Source organism: Epinephelus fuscoguttatus, linkage group LG3 (genome assembly GCF_011397635.1).
Source record: "Epinephelus fuscoguttatus linkage group LG3, E.fuscoguttatus.final_Chr_v1".
Taxonomy (NCBI): domain Eukaryota; kingdom Metazoa; phylum Chordata; class Actinopteri; order Perciformes; family Serranidae; genus Epinephelus; species Epinephelus fuscoguttatus.
Window position 1 is genome coordinate 14,075,327 of NC_064754.1, and position 18,183 is coordinate 14,093,509.

Here is an 18,183-nt window from a genome sequence, read left to right on the forward strand (position 1 = left end):
ATACAGCTGCTGAGTGCACACTGTGTACTTAAACTTTAGCAGAGAAGAGAATGTGAGGTTGACGTCTCACCTTGTTAAATGTTTTGTACGGGCGTGCGATCTTGTGAGGATCGGCTGTTATCTCTGCCTTTTACAGTGGTAAAGCAACAGTATTTGGACAAAGTAATCACAGTAAACAGCATCTAATTTTTGGACTGAGCGCATACCTCAGAAGATGGCGTGAAGTAGTTTCATGTATCAATAAATGAGCTCCATATCTCCCATATTAAACTATTCCATTATTTTTTATTTTTACACAAATCAAACAGCTGTTAAATAACTGTTACAGTTGTTATGAAATAACACTGTTTAATCAAATAAGCTGCAATATCAGTCGTGCCTGAGGTTTGATGACACTAACTGTCATTTATATCCTGTAACACATAGAAAGCTTAATGAAGAAGACAGACCTGTAAATTTGTTTTGGTTAGCACTGAGAACACTAGACTCTCTACTTTCAATTACCATCATTAGTATAATATTACTAACACAGGGTGAAGTCTGGTATGTTTGGACACGTTTTGGTAAATTTTATTTTTATTAAGTTCAGTCATTTATTTATTAAATCATAAATGTAACTTAGCTATTCATTGAAAAAACTTTAGATGGGGTCTAATCACCAAAGACTTCTCACATTTCTCATATTTGTGTGCAGATGTAAATAAATATTAATTTCCCTCAGAACGAGTCTCTCCTGATTGACACATAGTTAACAAGCTGATGCTTAGCTAACATTAGCTTCACAGCTAAGTAACTTTTTAATGAACTTGTTTTAGCAAATACATGCAAACAATAAAAGCCAGTCATGATTTTTGCTCATTTAAAATTAGCATAATTTTATTGACTTAACTTGACTTAAGACTTGTTAAGATTTGAAACTCAAAGTTTTGAACTTGAGTCTTGTTAGTCTTGACTAGGACTTGAGTGCAAAGACTTGAGAATTACATGCGATCTGCAAAACAATGACTGGTCCCACCTCTGATTATAAGTCAGACAATTAATAAAATGCAACATCCTGCAAACATTTTAATTGCTATACTGTTTTAGCTGCAGCACTCTTGTTACCAAAAACTCAACATGCTACATGGTGTCACACCTTGCAAGATTTAGGGCGAGTGATTTTTTTTTTTGAGTCTTTACTGTGCCCATCTCAAACCAGTCGGCATGATTGTTTCATGTAAAGCACATTAGTTGTAATGATGCAATAACATGTTCCGAGATTTACTGCTAATATTTAAAGAACCTGAGATGTAAAACCTTATTTGTCCCAATTTACCTGACTTCACCCCTTATTAATCAGACAATTAGAATATTACTGTTATTTACATAGCATTCATGTGTTCATTCAGACAGGCCTATATACACAATCAGGTCAGTTTCCCTGTAGAATCTGAATGATGCTCTGACACAGTTCTGATACAAAGTCCAGCAGCAGCCACGTGTCCTGAACTCGAGTCTGGTGTGTTGATTTCAGACAAGCACTGCATGATTCTCCTCCTCAGCAGCAGCACCACGAGCAGTCCAGTGTAACAAGGCTCAAGCAGACAGAGGCTCATAGGTGTGGAAGTGGATTCCCTTGGAGCAGGTGATCTTCATCACCGCTCCGTGCAGACTGGTGTCCGTAATCAACCTCATCATGCCCTCCGCTATCAAGGATGGCCTGGAGATACAGAGAGGAAATGGAAATGGCAAATTACACGAGATTAAAAGAAATAAGAGAAATAAAAGATAGAGACACACGCTCACACACATTCAGAGGAGGACTGATAATTAGTGATGTATTTTCTGTGCAGACCATCTTAAAAATATAAGATAAACCTTCTGTACTGCCCTCACTTAAAGAGACCGTGTGTTTGTGTGGTGAGTGTGTGATCAGGAAGTCATCTAGCCTCAACTTCCTGTAACACTAAACACTTCCCTCCTGCTGCTTGTCTCTGAGCTGCACAGTTTTCTCGAGCCACAGACAGATAAAGTTTGATGACATCAGATGGAGCGATAACAGCTCAGATCGATTCTTATCATTAACTATAATGAACCCCCACAGTGAGCTGACAGAGGGCCTGTTGGCACATTACATCTGATCTTTCATAGCTGTCCTGGTATGTGAAGCACAAGAGCATTTACGTCTGCGCTTTGGTTCAGTCCCACTCAGAGCAGCTCCAAATAAACACTTGTCATGTTTCCTGAGAGATAAAGTGTCATTCAGCTGCCAAGTGGACTCTGGGCCACTTGTATGAAATAAGAATGTAATCAGAACGCAGACAGAAACAGGCCAGAAAGAAGCTGAGTGTTTTCAGCACCGTACATTTTAACTATAGCTGTTTGGAGAGAGCCAAATGGCAAATCACTTCACAAATAGAAAATCACCACATCTGACGTACGAAGTGGAAAGTGCCATTTGTCATTACATTAGTAGACACGGCTCAACAGTTTGTTCAACGTCTCCTGAGTGTAACACATGTGCACAGTGTCCAAACTGTACCTTGGCTTTCAGGGAGGTTTTTTGTTGACATGGCGACCGCCTGAATGTGCCTCAAAGTGAGAATGCAAGCCTCTCAAGCTGCAAGTTTACAAACCCTTTTCTTTTTTTAAGGTTATTTTCGGGGGCTTTATCACAGGACAGCAGGAAAGAGACAGAGAGAATGGGGATGACAGGCATGAAATGGACTTTACGTGGCATAAACTCTACCTGTTGAGCGAGAAGACGCCCCACTTAGACCTTTTTTCTGATACTTGTGTTATTGTGAGCGATGTTTCTGATATAGCAATGCCACACTATAATGGTGATGGCAAAAATAGCATGCCAGTATCTTTACTAACCCTTTGAAACCCGAGCAAACTGGCTTGATTTCTTTTAAAAATGTGGGAAGAAGGCAATGACCCCAAAAAATAGCAAGAAATCAGTAAAAAGGGAAAATTAAAAACAAAAAAAAATTAGTAAAAAAACAAACAAAAAAAGTTAACAACAAACAAACAAATAAATGACCTGGAAAGAGTGATTAAAAATTACAATAACTATTATCATTATTATTATTATTATTACTACTACTACAAATAAAGTTTTCGCTGGCTTTTTTCTTTTCCCCCTATTTTTTAAATAATTTTCTAAATTATTATTATTATTATTATTTTTTATTTTTATTTTTTGCTATTTGTAGGACATTTCTTCCCAAGTCGCTCACTGGCTTTTTTTCCCCCATGTTTTTATTTTTTTATTTTTTATTTTTTAAAAAGAAATCACACTAATTTGCTCAGGTTTCAAAAGTTTAAATAATTGCAAAAGGTGTCTCAAAGCAGCACAAGAAACGTGATGTTGCTCCAGGTTTCAAAGGGTTAATGGGATAAGCAATGAATCACTGTCATACATGAATCATAAATAAGTAGTCTAATTTTGTGCATGATTCATGATAACAAAGGTCAGCAATATAGCAATGAATGGCAAAAATTACAACATGTCAACCTTTTAGAGAGCCTCCAGAATTTTGCAAACCATGCTCTCAGGGAAGTTCATGTCTGACACACTAACCACAAACCCTTAACACAAACCAACAAGACATTGTACATCTCTTGCAAAAGCAAACACTTTTTGTAAAACTCTTAAATTCTTTTTCTTGGTTTTGTCTCTACAGTTCACACGTATTTGTTGCTTCATGAGCTTACTCAAATGATGGTTTGCGTTTGTATGAGATATACATTGTTTTGCTGGTTTGGTGTTTTAAACGGCCCTCAGTTTGTCTGTCAAAATATACTATATGACGCCTGCCACACTATGTTGGAACTACGCAGGGGGGAACACCACACACAAACAGAACGGTTACCTAACAGCAGATATCTTCTGCTACAGCATAAGCGCAAAGGCAACTAGGAACGTCACCTTTAGGAGCGGTGGAAAGTTGAGTACTTTCTCACTGAAAGATAAACAGTTGTGTTTGTATGTTTTTAATAACCCATATGACGTGAGAAGCAGCTCATCCCAAGAGACCTTCACATTATCATTTCACACTATCTTATCTGGGCTGCATTAAAAAAAAAATGGACTTGATGGTGTAACGTTTTGAGGTTAGTGTGTTTTGTTTTTCAAAATGATCTTGCTGTTTCAAAGATAGTATCTAAGCAATGAGAAAAAAACTGTAAATATTTTCTAACAACAGAATGTATCCAGTTACGATTCAGAGTGTTATCTGCACTCAGTAACATTTCACATCTCCCTGTTTCATGAAGAGTATATACATTTTCTCAAAAAAGTTTATCCCATTAAGCTACGTTACCTACCTGTGCTTCAGTTTGGTGTTTACAGGTGTTTAAAAAAATTCTAAAAATTGTCTTAAATATTCTAATCTTACTATTGTGAAGCTTGGCTGCAAACAAAACTTCTCAATTAAAGACATTAAGCCCAACTAGGCTGTAAGTTTTGGCTGATTTAAACTTTGTGTCATCCATTAAACTGAGAATTACAAGCTCCAAACATTCTCCTTTGCTCGAGAGTAAACCCCAACATTTATCAATTTATTGTAAATGTTTTATCCTCAATCAGATGTCTCCTGGCAGCTGGAGATAATCTGTCCCACCATCAACACTCAGGCTGCACTTCCAGGAACCAGTGCTAGACTTCATCATGTTTACTCAACTCAGCTCAAATTTATTTACAACTCAGGTTGAAGTGCTGTACAAAAGGAATAAAATGCTATGAGAGGCACCATAACTGTCGGGCATGCAGCACCAACATTTAGAGACACAACACACAGGCACGCATCAGAGAAAACCACATCAGAGGGACTCAAACACTAATGAATAAAAGTAAGTTTTGAGCCTGGACTTAAACAAGTCAGTGCTGGGGGTGGCACTGATTGGGAGGGGGATGCTGTTCCACAGTTTGGGGGAAGACACAGCAAAAGCACGACCAGCCCTGAGCTTGAATCTAGAGCGTGGGACTAAGAATGAAAATGACTGATTACTACAAGATTATTTAAACCTTTGCTGTCTCAAAAAACGTATTAATAAAAATGCTAAATGGACCTGCACTTGCATCGCGCCTTATTAGTCGTCTGACCACTCAAAGCACTTTTTACACTTCGAGTCATGTTCACCCATTCACACACTGGTGGCTGAGACTTCCGTACAAGGTGCCACCTGCTACACAGCTTTTAAAACACTCACACACTAATGGAACAGCCGTCGCGAGCAATATGAGGTTCAGTATCTTGCTCAAGGATGCTTACAGGGATCAAACTCTTGATCGTCCAACTAGTAGACAACCTGCTCTACCTCCTGAGCCACAACCACCCTGAAGCGTATATTAATGTTCACAAAAGCTGCAGGAAGTTATTTTCCACTTACATATCTCAACAATAAATTCATTGTATGCTGCATATGTGAAACTGATCTCAGATAAATGGATCAGCTTCACAAAGAAGGAGAATTTTAATAACAACGGTGACACTTGTGTGAGCTAACTTACTGTAAAACTCCAAACTTGCTCATCCTGAGTTTAAAATCATCCTTGAACTTGACGAACTTGCCCATGTTGTCTTCATGTTCCACCGAGTGCAGCAGAGGAGTGTCGACGAAGGCCGGACACAGGACGTTGATCCGCACACCGTAGTCGCCCTGAGAGGACGCGTCCTGCAAGAACATGTGAGTCACATCTCATGCTTTGAGTTACCGTGAGAACATCCTATTCTACGATAACTAAAAATAACCTTTTATGCTTGTCTTATTTACTTGTGTGTCTTACCGCCATAGCTCTGGTGAAGCCAATGACTCCATGTTTCGTAGCAGTGTAGACAGGCTGATGAGGTGAATGCAGAAAGGCTGAATTACAAAGAACAAGAGGAGACACAAGAACAAACGTGTTACCAGCAGAACAATCAGTGACCCTGTTTTCATTCATGAGCCGAATTCTGGGAGTTGCCATTCTTGGTGAAAACATGGTGTCACTTACACTCAGTGTTTTCACTATGAGCTTCCCTCCATACGGTGAGTTTTAAACATGCAGGCTACAGTATGTCAATAGAGTAATAGGGTGTTTGCTCTTTGAGGGGGACACATCAGGGCTGCTCCCAAACACAGCTGCATCTGCTTCTGAACAGCAACTACTCGTTTTAACCCCTGGAGGGTCACTTGATCCAGGATCAGTGAGATAAGGCTCCGCCCTTATTTCTCACAGCTGCACCACAACGTCTCAGTCTGCTGTTTATATTTTCCCACAATGAAGAGCATCAAAAATACTGTCTCTCTTTCTTTCAAAAAGTCACTTTGAGCGATACTTTGTTGATCCTCCTCCAGGACATTATGACTGTCAGACACCTAATTTTCTGAATTCTGGTGAAATATTATGCAGGTGGAAATGTCTTTGATTTTGTCAGACTAAAAGCCCTCTTTAACTTTCATTCTTTTTATTGAGGTGAACAAATGCCCATGTTCTAAATTTTGGGTGTCTCCTGCATCCCCCCCAAAATGTACACCTGTGTATGCAACACCAAATTGCATCTGCAGCACAACATGTGAGTCTTAAGATATGAACGTTTTTACAGCAGGAGTAATAATAGCAAAACAAACAGGACTGTAAACAGTTGGTTTGAATCCACGTCCAGAAGGTGCCGATAATGGATGTCATTAAAAACACATACATCCACACACACACACACACACACTAACACACACTGTTTCATTCTTTCTCCCCAAAACAATGTGCTCGGAGTAGTATGCTTGACCATGTTTGGACAAGTCTGTGTTTGCAGTGGTAAGTGCACACACATACCACACACACACACACACACACACATAGATGTTATCACAAGTGAGATAAGTGAGAAATGATTACTACGTCTCTGCCTCTGCTGGAGGCTGAAGTGTTCGAGATCTACGAGATGATGTGTCCGACTACAAGCACCGAGAACATCCTCTGGAATCTTATTAAAACATACAGAAACGTCTGGAAACATGCAGCTGCAAAAATCCTGCAAACTTTAGTGGAAAGAGTCGATGAATACAGCTGAAACTAACAGAAGAAAACTTCATTCATAACAGACACAAAACTCACCTGGAGTGCATACACCATGCATTCATCATTACAATACAAAACATGCAACTTACAATAAGTGTGTTCAACCATGTGGATGCAACTCAGAAATTGCAAGAATCATGCAAGTACATAAACTTGACCAAATATTACATTTAGAGGCAACTCTGACTCAACTAGATAAAGTTGACTGACCAGACAAGAGCAGCCTGCAATCAGATTCAGGTCTACTAGCATCACAAGAACAACACACATTTAGACAAAACAGCAGATGGAGCAGAGTGATGCGGAGAAATGCCTACATGAAAAGTAAACATACTCAGCCCAATTCAAACAGTCTTTAAACGAGTTACCCTCAGAGGTCAAAAATGCACTCTGATGTTTTTTGCCTCTTGTAGCTCAGAGTTTCTCAGAGTGGGGGTTGTGGACTTTTTCTGCCATAAGGAGTGAGTCTATAATATGTGTAACATAAAGTTGTAACTGACTGAGTGTGTCAACATGTCCTGAGAAACACTGACTGTGGTTTTTGATGTCAGTGCAGTGTCTAAGAAAAGAAAGCTTTGCCCACCACGACCACAGACTGTGAAAGCAAGTGAGGAAAAAAAAATTCTGGTGAATTAAATCTGATCTAAGATGTTTTGTCTCTTCTGTGTGTCACTTGAATTTGTAGTTGGCAACTTTTATAAGAAAATACCTTTCCATATTTGCTGGAACTGTCTCTATATTCACACAGCATTAATAATCTCTGAGAGCATTCATATTCCTCTGCCTACTCTGTTGCCTTGTGGTGCTTATAATTGCTGCATGGGAACAGTTCACTAAAACATGTTTCTAAAACATTTGAGGTGAGGAATAGGCAGTGCAGTAACAGACTTGTGAGTCATATTTGATCAACACGTCTGGTCATGGACTTTCCACGTCCACACATGACGTGAAAGGTACCCCTATGTGCGTTGGTTGTTGACATTCTGGGACATCGTGTCAAATTTTGCGTGTTACATGCATTGTCTTCTTTCAAAATACACTTCTGTTTTCACAGGAAAACAGGTCTGCATGCAGTCTATTTCAAAATAACCAAACTACGTCAGAGAATTGACGTTTTTTTTTCCTCCAACAACTAACGCACGTGGTTGAGTTTAGGCAACAAAAGCATGTGGTTAGGTTAAGGAGAGAAGAACAGGGTTTGACTTGGACCCATCCACCATCACTCCCACCCACCCAGTCGGACTTTCATCCTTTTCCTGCCGTGTTTCCCCTGATGCTACTATAACGGCAGCCAATCGTGTATCATGCCGATGTTAAAGGATGCCTTTTTTTTGTTGGTTTCTGACGCCGCAAGTCATTGCCCAAGTGCTGGATTTCGACAGCTTCGGAATGAGATCTGGCTCATTTGATCAGTGATACTAAGTTTAACCGCAGTTAAGCAGTGATTGACATGACTGACAGCTGCGTTACAGACTCTTCAGCTCTGATTGGTTGTTTTTAGTGTGAAAATATGACACAAAGATATGTACATAAAAGTTACCAACTGTAGCTTTAACAACAGGTGAAAAAGTTTGGTTTTTTTCATCTGAGAAAAGACTGGTATATAACAAAGCGTGGACCCCTATTTGATGATATTCTATCACCTGCCAAAACTTCTTTCTCACCTGTTTTCACAGATGAACCCTTGGTTTCCTGAGCTGCATACAGTTTACATGTTGGATCACAACCAGGAGGAACAGTGTCCACACACAAACATGATAAAAACTACACTTTATGTACAGTTTTACTGGGACTACCACACCATAGAACAGGAGCAGCACCATCAGCTGCTTGTTGGAGGATCCTTGACCCCAAACTAACACCTGCTGGACCTTCTCTGCTCAGAGCCGAGGCCCCTCAGGAGAACAAAACCAGCGAGACAAAGGAAAACTGATCAAGGCGGGAAAATGTTTTCAGAGAGGAGCTAACTTTGGATCCCAGAAAGTCATGAAACATTTTAGGTCACAGTAGTAATGTTAGTTGGCATGGAGTTAGTAGGAATCACTCATTAACTTTCGTTCTTGCCCCGCTGCCTTTACTCCCTGACGCCGCTGAATGCCACTGAATGTTAGACTATGATGGCAACCAGTTGTGTATCATGCTGACATTAAAGAACGACTTTTTTCATCTGTGTCCAGCGCTGCAAGTCACTGCCCAAGCGCTGGATTTCAATGACTTTGGAGTGAGACCAGGTTGCACCGCTAGCTGTCACTACGTCCCACACACTGCACATATTACACACATATTACCTTTTTTCATGAGGAGAGAGATCTGATTAAATTTCCAGTATTTCTGCGAATTAATAACTACTTCCAGTCACATGAAAAGGTCATGCGGTGTTTGCTTTATTAGGGTATGTTTACATGGTGTCATTGGGTGCTTCTTGCAGGATTTTTGTTTTCTGAATGTGAAAAAGATTGTAGCTTTTACAAACCTGGCTTGGGATATATATATTGGCCCTTCAGAACAATGTAAAACCATAAAAGAGCAGGAATTCACTTGTAAAATCTGTGTTTGTGTGTGTGTGAGTGTGTGTGTGTGTAAGTGAGTGAGGGTGTGGGTTTGTAGAGAGCAAACAGATGAGGAGAGGATTTTGGAGGAGTGTGAGCTTTTCCATGACGGAGACAGAGGTGCAGAATGATCCAAATTCCAGATTTCAGTTCTAGGGGCTCTCTGCAAACCTGTCATGGTGGCTTTACTGTAACACACACACACTGGAGGAAGAGAGGAACTGTTTTCATTCCTTCAGAGACGTGAGATATTCATCATCCGTGACATTCTGACATAAATAAAGGAGAGTGTTCGGGGAGCCGTGAGTTTAACGCTTCTGAACTGAACTGAGGTGTCACTGAAGTTTCAATTTCTCTGCTGATGTTTTTATCTTGCAAATCTATTGCACACATAAAATCAGACAGCTTGACTCATATTCTCCACTCTGTAACTGGAGACTATTCAAAAGGCAACAATGTAGCAAGGTTCCAGATGTTGACTCACAATTGAAAGCACATTTTCCATCCTACCATCCAACAAGGTCAGTCCTCAGGGTCAATCTACAGTCATGTTTTTCTCCATCCTTTGTGTTCCTCAGAACTCTGCAGTATTACATAATCCACATTTCAACCATTCCTAGTGACAGTATGATCCCTGCCTTCTGTATCAATTTTTCTTTTTACTTTCAATACATATACAAGAGCTGACCTTACAAAGTACATACTGTTGCATGGAGTATGCTTACATTTGGACGTACCACTTAGTCATAATGCGCCACAAACTTTGACCCTCTTGCTCATAAATCTGTCGCAGTGCGTAGTATGAAATTTGAAGTTAAAAGAACGAGTATGCGATGTGGAACACAGCAAATTTCAATGTTATTAAAGAAATATTTGGTTCAAAGAAGATGCTCTTATCATAAAATTGGGCTCTCTATGCAGTAGAAAGAGGCAAATACTTTTGAAACTGGTGCTACATGACCAGAGAAAACAGAGGAAAAGGCCTGTGGCATTCATGTTTGCTCAAGAAGTAAAACATCTACAACTACTAGAACGCACTGCGCTGAACCAGACTAATAAAGACCCTTGCTGGTGGGTGACATAATGCGAGCTCAGCCGTTTCGTCCACAGGAAACAATATTGTGGCCGGCTGGTAACAAACTATCTTTTGTTACAGTTAAAACATGTTTCTGAAAACATCAGAGACAAGTAATAGGCAACACAGTGACAGAATCTTGGTCCATATTTGATCAACACTGCTTCCGTTTGATGTCAGTTTTTCCACCTCCATTCAATACAGGAAACGGTATTATGCCCAATTCTTGTTCACAGATTCTCGTACTACAGCCAAACAGTGCACTAAAACATGTTTCTGAAGACATTTTTAGCGAGAAATAAGCAATACAGTAACCGAATCTTGGTTTATTAGCTTGGTCTGAGTTTGAAGGGGAGAGAGAAAGACAGAAGGGTGGGTCTTGCTTTCGATCTGCTTCTACACACCATGTGTCAGTGGTGGTGGGCGTATGAAAATGTGGAACTAGAATCTGTAGTTTCAACAACAGCCCTAGAGCAGTGGTTCCCAACCGGTCCAGCCAAACGGTCCAGATTTCTTTTTGATCATTAGTTCAAGGTCCAAATAGTTTAATATATTCGAAATCATACCTGCGTTTGGCCATGTGGTTGAATTAGTTTGCCGTCTCTGTCAAGTAGCTGTCAGTTAGTCACTGACTCTACAACAGGAAATTACACTTCAAAATATAAGCTATGTGTTGGGAATTCACTGTACTTCAAAATAATGTGTTTTTTTTTTTTTTTTTTTACAAACTTGACAGTTTTGTGAGTCACTTGCAGTCCATTCAGAATGGACCCATGACCCATTAGCTGGGAACCACTGCCCTGAAGCCAGAGCTGCGCAGGGAGATCTGGGCGCTGGTAAGATGAAGGGAATTTTAACATTGTTCATTTAGTTACATACACTACCCGCATTGTTATGATACAGCTTGTTGAAAATCAGTTAAAGGTATCCTTTAATGTTACCTTGGAGATAAAAGATAAGTCATCGCATTTATTTTTCATTCTTATTATTTTTATCTATTTGACTGATCATCAGTCACTTGAACGCGTCTTTGTCATCTGTCACTGCGACTTCTGTCAGCTGTCAACCAGCTATCATCTGTTTGTGGATCAACTGATGTTACATATCTTGTGCTGTGCAGAGGATTGTGGGTCAGAATAGCCAGAAAAACATGTTAGCTTGCACACTGCAACATGCGACTGGATGTAGTAGGACATCCTGGTGTTTTTGGCACACTACATTTGGCATACTATGTCACAATACTTAAACTTTTTGTGGCATACAAACTAGTATGATGGTATGGGTGTCTGAATGCATCACAGCATCATCCCTGCAGTGAAATGTATGTGTGTGTGTGTGTGTGTGTGTGTGTGTGTGTGTGTGTGTGTGCGCGCGTGTTACCTGCCATAGAGGATACATTGATAATGGTGCCTCCTTCCTTGCCGTACTCTTTACTCATGTGTTCCAGGGCCAAGTAGGTCCCTTTGATCACAGAGGTCTGTAACAGATAAAGAGACAGCACGTTCACTGTGGTAATCTATACAGCAGACAAGCGCAGCAGCACATAAACAGGAAGTGAAACTATAAAGAACATGCCACAAAGAACATGTACTGATAAGTAAAGCTGTAATCGTTGTGTTTCATTGAGGGCATCTGTTTGGACAGTTCTCTATGTGGAAACCCAACAGAGAAACCCTGTGTAGTGACATATAGTATGTAGCGTCCACTAACTGCCTGCTGCTGTGTCATCATGGAAGCCATATCTTTGCAACAGCAGTTACAAGAGCTGTGTTCACACCATAATCAGACAGCTGGACAGTATTTTCAAAGATGTGTAGAACATGAAAAGCAGCCTCCGGTAAACACAGAAAGATCAACTCAAAAAGGCGTGCAGCAGGCTTTCATCAGATTGCAGATCATCTGACCAGGACATGAAGAGACTGGCTGAATCTTTCATCTCTGTGGACTCTGAGGGTCCGTCCAGGGAAGTTTCAGTTTCAGGGAAAAGCTGGATTTTGACCTTACTCAGATAGAGATCGAAAGGGCCCATCACACAGGAAAAGAATCCACTAGGCTCGCTGCCCAGGCTGACGCCAACAAAGTACAAGGCCTGATAACAAAAAAATCTGACGGGCTTCACTCCAGAGTGGTCAGGCTCCCACAGTAAGGTTCAAGGACAGAGAAGCAGCACTGTGGAGGGAAAACAAACTCAAACCGACAAATACATTAATCAGGGAGGATTATCTGGAAGCTGTCACACCGAGGAGAAAAGAGCTACTGGAAAAGATGATGGAGGAAATAAATAAATTAATATGACAAAAATCTCAAGACAAAAGGTCTAAAATGCAACAATTATATTGCACAATACAAAGATGTTGGACAGAACAAAGAAGAACACACTACACTGGAGATACTGTTAGAGTTACTGATGCTATACCAATGTGCTAAGTAAATTTCATGTAAGCTTGCTCTTTAGATTAGTTGGATTAGTTAGGAGAAGTATATTAGTGCAGTAAATTCTTATCAGACTTTATCTTTTTTGATTGCACATGCTCTCTTGGTAATATGCGGTTAGTCATGCAAATGTTTTGTCCTCATCAGTCTGATACTTAGATAAAATGCTAGCGCCCTGAGGGACCCGCACAGCTGATAACATCTTTTGATAAGGAGGAATATCCTCCTCTGAGTGTCATCAAAGCCCAAAACAAACAAATACAGACAGACAGATAAGATCATCACATTCAAATGGCCAGTGCCAATGTGCATAAAACGAAATACTATTTGACATGAGTCATTCATTGTAACTGGTGATGAGTGATGGCTGTGATGATGCTGGCGATGCTGGCTCCCTCAAAGGCGCTTATTTTTTTTTTTAAATCTTAGGCGCTTATTTTTTTTTTTAAAAATCTTTTATTATTATTTTGACATGTTTGGGATGTTCTTGGGGACAGCGCACAGGTGAAGTCCAGACTTTACAAAATAGTAGCGACCAGGTGCCAAACCTTAAGCAGTACGCATCCAGAAGGAAGCTATGAAAATCACACACACACCAGAGAAAAACATGGAAGTGAGGCGAAATGCCAAGTGCACAAAATTCTTTCAGAAATGAGAATGAATCTGGGCCGGCTTTGACTTTCACTGGCAATACTATTTAAAACAGTAGCCAACAATTACAGCATCATTTCAGGCTCACAGCCAGGTAAACACATTTTCTACCCGCAGGGGACATGGTCTTGAGTCACTGAGAGCCTCATACAAAGCAGATACTGGTGCTCGTACAAACAGTCCGTCCTCCCCACATATCTAATAGATTTTTATGTTGTACAGATTGAAAAGCTCACAGATCACACGTTTGTGAGTCATTATTTTCACGTTTATGAATAAAACTGACTTGACCTGACTGAAAGTCTTCATTGTTTCATCTTACCAGGTTGACTTGTATGGTCTTCTCCCAGTTCTTTTCGTTGTTGATGCCAGCATTGTTGATGACGATGTCCAGACGACCAAACAGGTCCACGGTGCTCTGGAACGCATCTATGCCACAGAAACAAAAAGCCATCAGTGAATGACTTCTTTCAGCTTCAGCTCACCCACACCGGAAAACTACTAATGAAACGTGGCGTTACATTACTTCGACACACTATGTTACGTTAGTAAAATAACTCAATGTAGACTTTTGCTTCAACACAGGACACAAACACTGATCCTCTGCATGAAAGTCCTGTGTTTGTTACCTCACACACTAACCAGACTTTGTCGCTCTTCATACTACGTCGGCTTCCTTCTTTGCTCCCGTCATATTCATAGACCACTAGAGGTCGCTGCCTATCAATAAATATAAATATGGATCGCAGTTGCTGCTTGTACAAACTACACATTTTGGAGGAGGACAGTCTCCTCTTAGGATGTTTGAGTAACTTGCAAAAAATTGCATCATACACATCCTGAGAGGAAAATCTCAGCTGAAATGTCTGCATGAAAGAATGTGTGTTTTTCCATTCCTCTGTCAACACAAATGAGGAATCTCTTCGCTGCAGAGTTTCAGCCCACTTGTTTTGTTTCTTTGTGTATGTTGCCAAACTGACTTCAGATATGTTAATTAAATATTCACAGAGAGACACTGTGAAGGTGCCATACATTAGGCGTTTACACAATGAGCCACTAGCAGGTTGTTTATTTTCCTACCTGAGCAGACAGATAAACAGCTGAAAGGAGACACCTGAGGTGGTAAAGCCGGCATGTGTCATTGCCTGCCGCATTCCACACTTGGATACCCCACAATTAGAAGTAAACATACCTGCTTTTAACAGACTAATTTACCTATCAAACACACACACACGCACACACACGTGCACAAATGAGTCGCATGTTCTGAAGACGCTTACACGAAAAAACACACATGCAAACATGCACAGCTAACAAATGCACGCAGTGTGCATACTTGCAAAGATGCATGCATCCATGTAAACACAATTAATCCCTTCTTACTGCACACACACACACACACACACACACACACACACACACACATACATACAGGCACACAGTTTCACTGGCTCCATGCAGGCTTACAGTGTGTGCCCACATCAACAGTTGTACTATCACACAGTAAGGAGCAACACCAAACAGCATTCCACAGCCGTAGGCCTGCAGGGATTTACTTTTTCAATGTCAGACAATGAAACCTTGTTCCTCTTTCCCGCTTACTTATTCACTTACACACGCTTTAATTCTCTGCGTCTTCTCTTTCCCACCCAGACACGCCCACGCACACACACACACACACACACACACACACTGAAACATCTGCAGAAAAAGCAAAAGGTTAAGTCAGTTCAGAGCAGTATTCTGTTCACGTGGAGCTATGAGCAGGCATTTTGACATCTAATCTGAAATAGACTAAAACAAATGATCGTGTGACTACAAAGCAAGACCAGGCAAGCTCAGTCTTAACTGGACCATGAGTGCAGCTGGTGGTGAGATACACCTGAATGAGCAGACTTTGCTGTTTTTACAAATGTCTGTTTGACTGAGCGCGCTGAAAGCAGCTATCACCTCAGAACGCAGGAACAGCAGCTCTGTCCAAGAAATAGTCTCTACAGGTTTTAGGTTATTTTAAAGTCACTTCCTCGTTCATCATGGGCACACTGAAAATGAGTTCAACCCTGTAGTGAACAGTCATGTTCTGCAGGCTACATAAAGAGTCATAATAAGTGGCTTTTGTGTTATGCAATGACCTAGATAACTGAATACCTGATCTTATCTAAAGTCTTCACATTGCGTCACTCAACGAATAGTAAGGACAGGCATTGTCCAACAGTCCCACAGACAGTCTTACCTCTTAGCGCTTCTCCATTGGACACATCACATGGGATAAAACAGCAGTTGCCTTCTCCAAACTCGGCGTCCAGCTGTGCCTTGCACTCTTCACCACAGGTCTTGTTCAGGTCGACCACGGCCACCTGGGGGACCAGACTCTGGTTGTGAGTTGGACTTTTTTAAATTCACACACACAGCAGAGGCGGAGGAAGTTCGGTGCTAAAAATTGAATCCAACTCTGCAGAACAGAGTGCTGAGTCAGCGTAGATCATACTTAGGTAAACGGCTACATCTGTTAGGTCTGTGGTTTGACAAGTGTCAGTAAATATAGGTCACAATATACTACACTGATGACACAGCCCTGGGCTGCAAATAGCCAAGTTTCAGTTCTCAGGAAGTTCTCAGAAACTATTTTGCCTCTTAGTATGCATGTTTCCTTCACTGTCTAAATAATAGTTTAAACATGCAATGCCTCTTGGCTAATCTCAAAACATTACCCTATTCTTTTTAGACTCATCATCTAAGACAAGTTATCACTAGCTCTGTTTCAACGTATGTACCTTAGAAAACTCTAAAAGCAGGAGTGCAGGAACGATGACAGATTCATTTTTAAAAAATGTGATAAAACAGTAAAGATAAAATGTTTAACATACGTTTCCATGGTGTTAAAACAGTCACAGTAAAGTGGTAAAGGACTTAAAGTGTGAAGTCAGCCCATAATTGAATCACTAAACCACAGCAGTTCAGTCCAGCTTGTGTTTGAACAGTGGAGATAAGAGTCATGTCAGCAAGAGTTTGAGTTGGATCACAGAGCATGTGGCAGTGACTTCTGCCAAAAAGCAAAAGCAAAAGCACTTCTATTTAATTTGAAAAAAAATAAATAAATAAAAATAAATAATGGAGACGTAACTCAAGTGATAAAGCAACTGTCAAAGCAATAAAAAAGTTATGTTCTATCTCTTCTGTATAGTCATGTTCTTCTTGTTAAACTTTTGTTTAACAAGAAGCAAAGCAAAAAAAAAAAAAAAACCCTCTCACACTCGTAAACTTGTGTAATCAGACTGAGCAGTACTGACCTTGGCTGAGCTCTGAAGCAGTGACTGGACCACAGCTTTCCCAATGCCCTGAGCCCCCCCGGTCACCAGAGCCACCTTCCCATTCAGAGACATGATCCCAGCACAGCAGCAAAACCCCTCACACTTCCTCCTTCTGACTTTACCTCTCTCCTCTTCTCTTTCTCTCTCTTCTCTCTATGTCTGACTGAATCTTCTTCTCTAAGTCTTTTTTTTCTGTTCTCCCCTGTGTGTTCATGCACCTATCTGCTCTCTGTAACACAATCACATAGGCTTTCTCACCCCTGTGTGTGTTTTGACGCTTGTAGCAGGGCTGTTTTCCCTCCCTCCCTCCCTCTGTCTCTCTCTCTCTCTCTCTCACTCTCTCTCTCTCCCCTTCAGCTTATCAGTCTCTACAAACACTGCACTAGCGACAGAGGGAGAGTCAAAGGCTAAGTAAACTCCGTAGGATAATAATTATAGGTTTTACCCAGCTTGTTGTACCTGCCCTCCTGCCTCCTCCCACTTCCTTCACACCTCCTCCTCCCTTTTTAAACACTCTTCGCTCCACTCTTTTTTCGTTAATACACCTGAGCGCTGCACACGTCACTGTTTATATAAGAATCTGTATTTCTGTACATGAAAAAAAAAAAAAACTTGGGTGGCAGCAGCTTCTTAAGTAACTTAATCTCACACTCTCCTTTTCACCACATTGATGTTATCTTATTGTGTGTTTTCTGACTAACTGCTGTTACACATAATGGAAAAACTATTCAGTGATACATTACACCGGGTTCAGGTCTGTGCATGTTGACTTTTAAACTGTGCTGAACTTAATGGAAAGCAATAGCTGCTATTTATAAGCCAAGTGTAATAACACCACTTTGGTACTTTAAAGGGAACATTTGCCACCTTTTATGTGGATGTCCAGTCGGTGCTGATGGTAAACGTGATGAAATCCTTAATGCGAGTTCAGCAGCTGCAAAGTGTGCTTACTATATCATCATTTGTGGTGACAGTGACATAGTTGGAAGCAGGAAGGACTACAGGTTGGATTTTTCCTCCAGTAGCCAGTGGGTGTGCTCAAGGCGCCGCTCAAAAACAGCATTTCCTTGCTCTCCTTACTTGTACTGCAAACTAGCTACATTTTTAACAGTGAAATGG

The 18,183-nt window shown here is 40.7% G+C and overlaps 1 protein-coding gene across 1 annotated transcript; it reads right to left on the reverse strand.

Annotated features, from left to right (window-relative positions):
- Window positions 1-265: 265 nt before the first annotated feature.
- On the reverse strand, window positions 266-17,393 carry hpgd (15-hydroxyprostaglandin dehydrogenase). The gene is made up of 7 exons (XM_049568881.1): window positions 17,044-17,393; window positions 15,987-16,110; window positions 14,076-14,182; window positions 12,050-12,146; window positions 5,774-5,850; window positions 5,498-5,661; window positions 266-1,699 (listed from the first exon to the last, which is right to left on the reverse strand). The coding sequence occupies exons 1-7, from the start codon at window positions 17,134-17,136 to the stop codon at window positions 1,576-1,578; spliced, it is 786 nt and encodes a 261-aa protein (XP_049424838.1). The 5' UTR covers window positions 17,137-17,393; the 3' UTR covers window positions 266-1,575.
- Between the last annotated feature and the right edge of the window lie 790 nt (window positions 17,394-18,183).

Coding starts and splice junctions, on each gene's coding strand:
- hpgd (XM_049568881.1), bottom strand. CDS start 17,136: ATGTCTCTGAATGGGAAGGTGGCTCTGGTGACCGGGGGGGCTCAGGGC. Junction 5,851..12,049: donor CAATGTATCCTCTATGGCAG/GTAACACGCGCG, acceptor TTTGTAATTCAG/CCTTTCTGCATTCACCTCAT. Junction 5,662..5,773: donor GCTTCACCAGAGCTATGGCG/GTAAGACACACA, acceptor ATGTTCTTGCAG/GACGCGTCCTCTCAGGGCGA.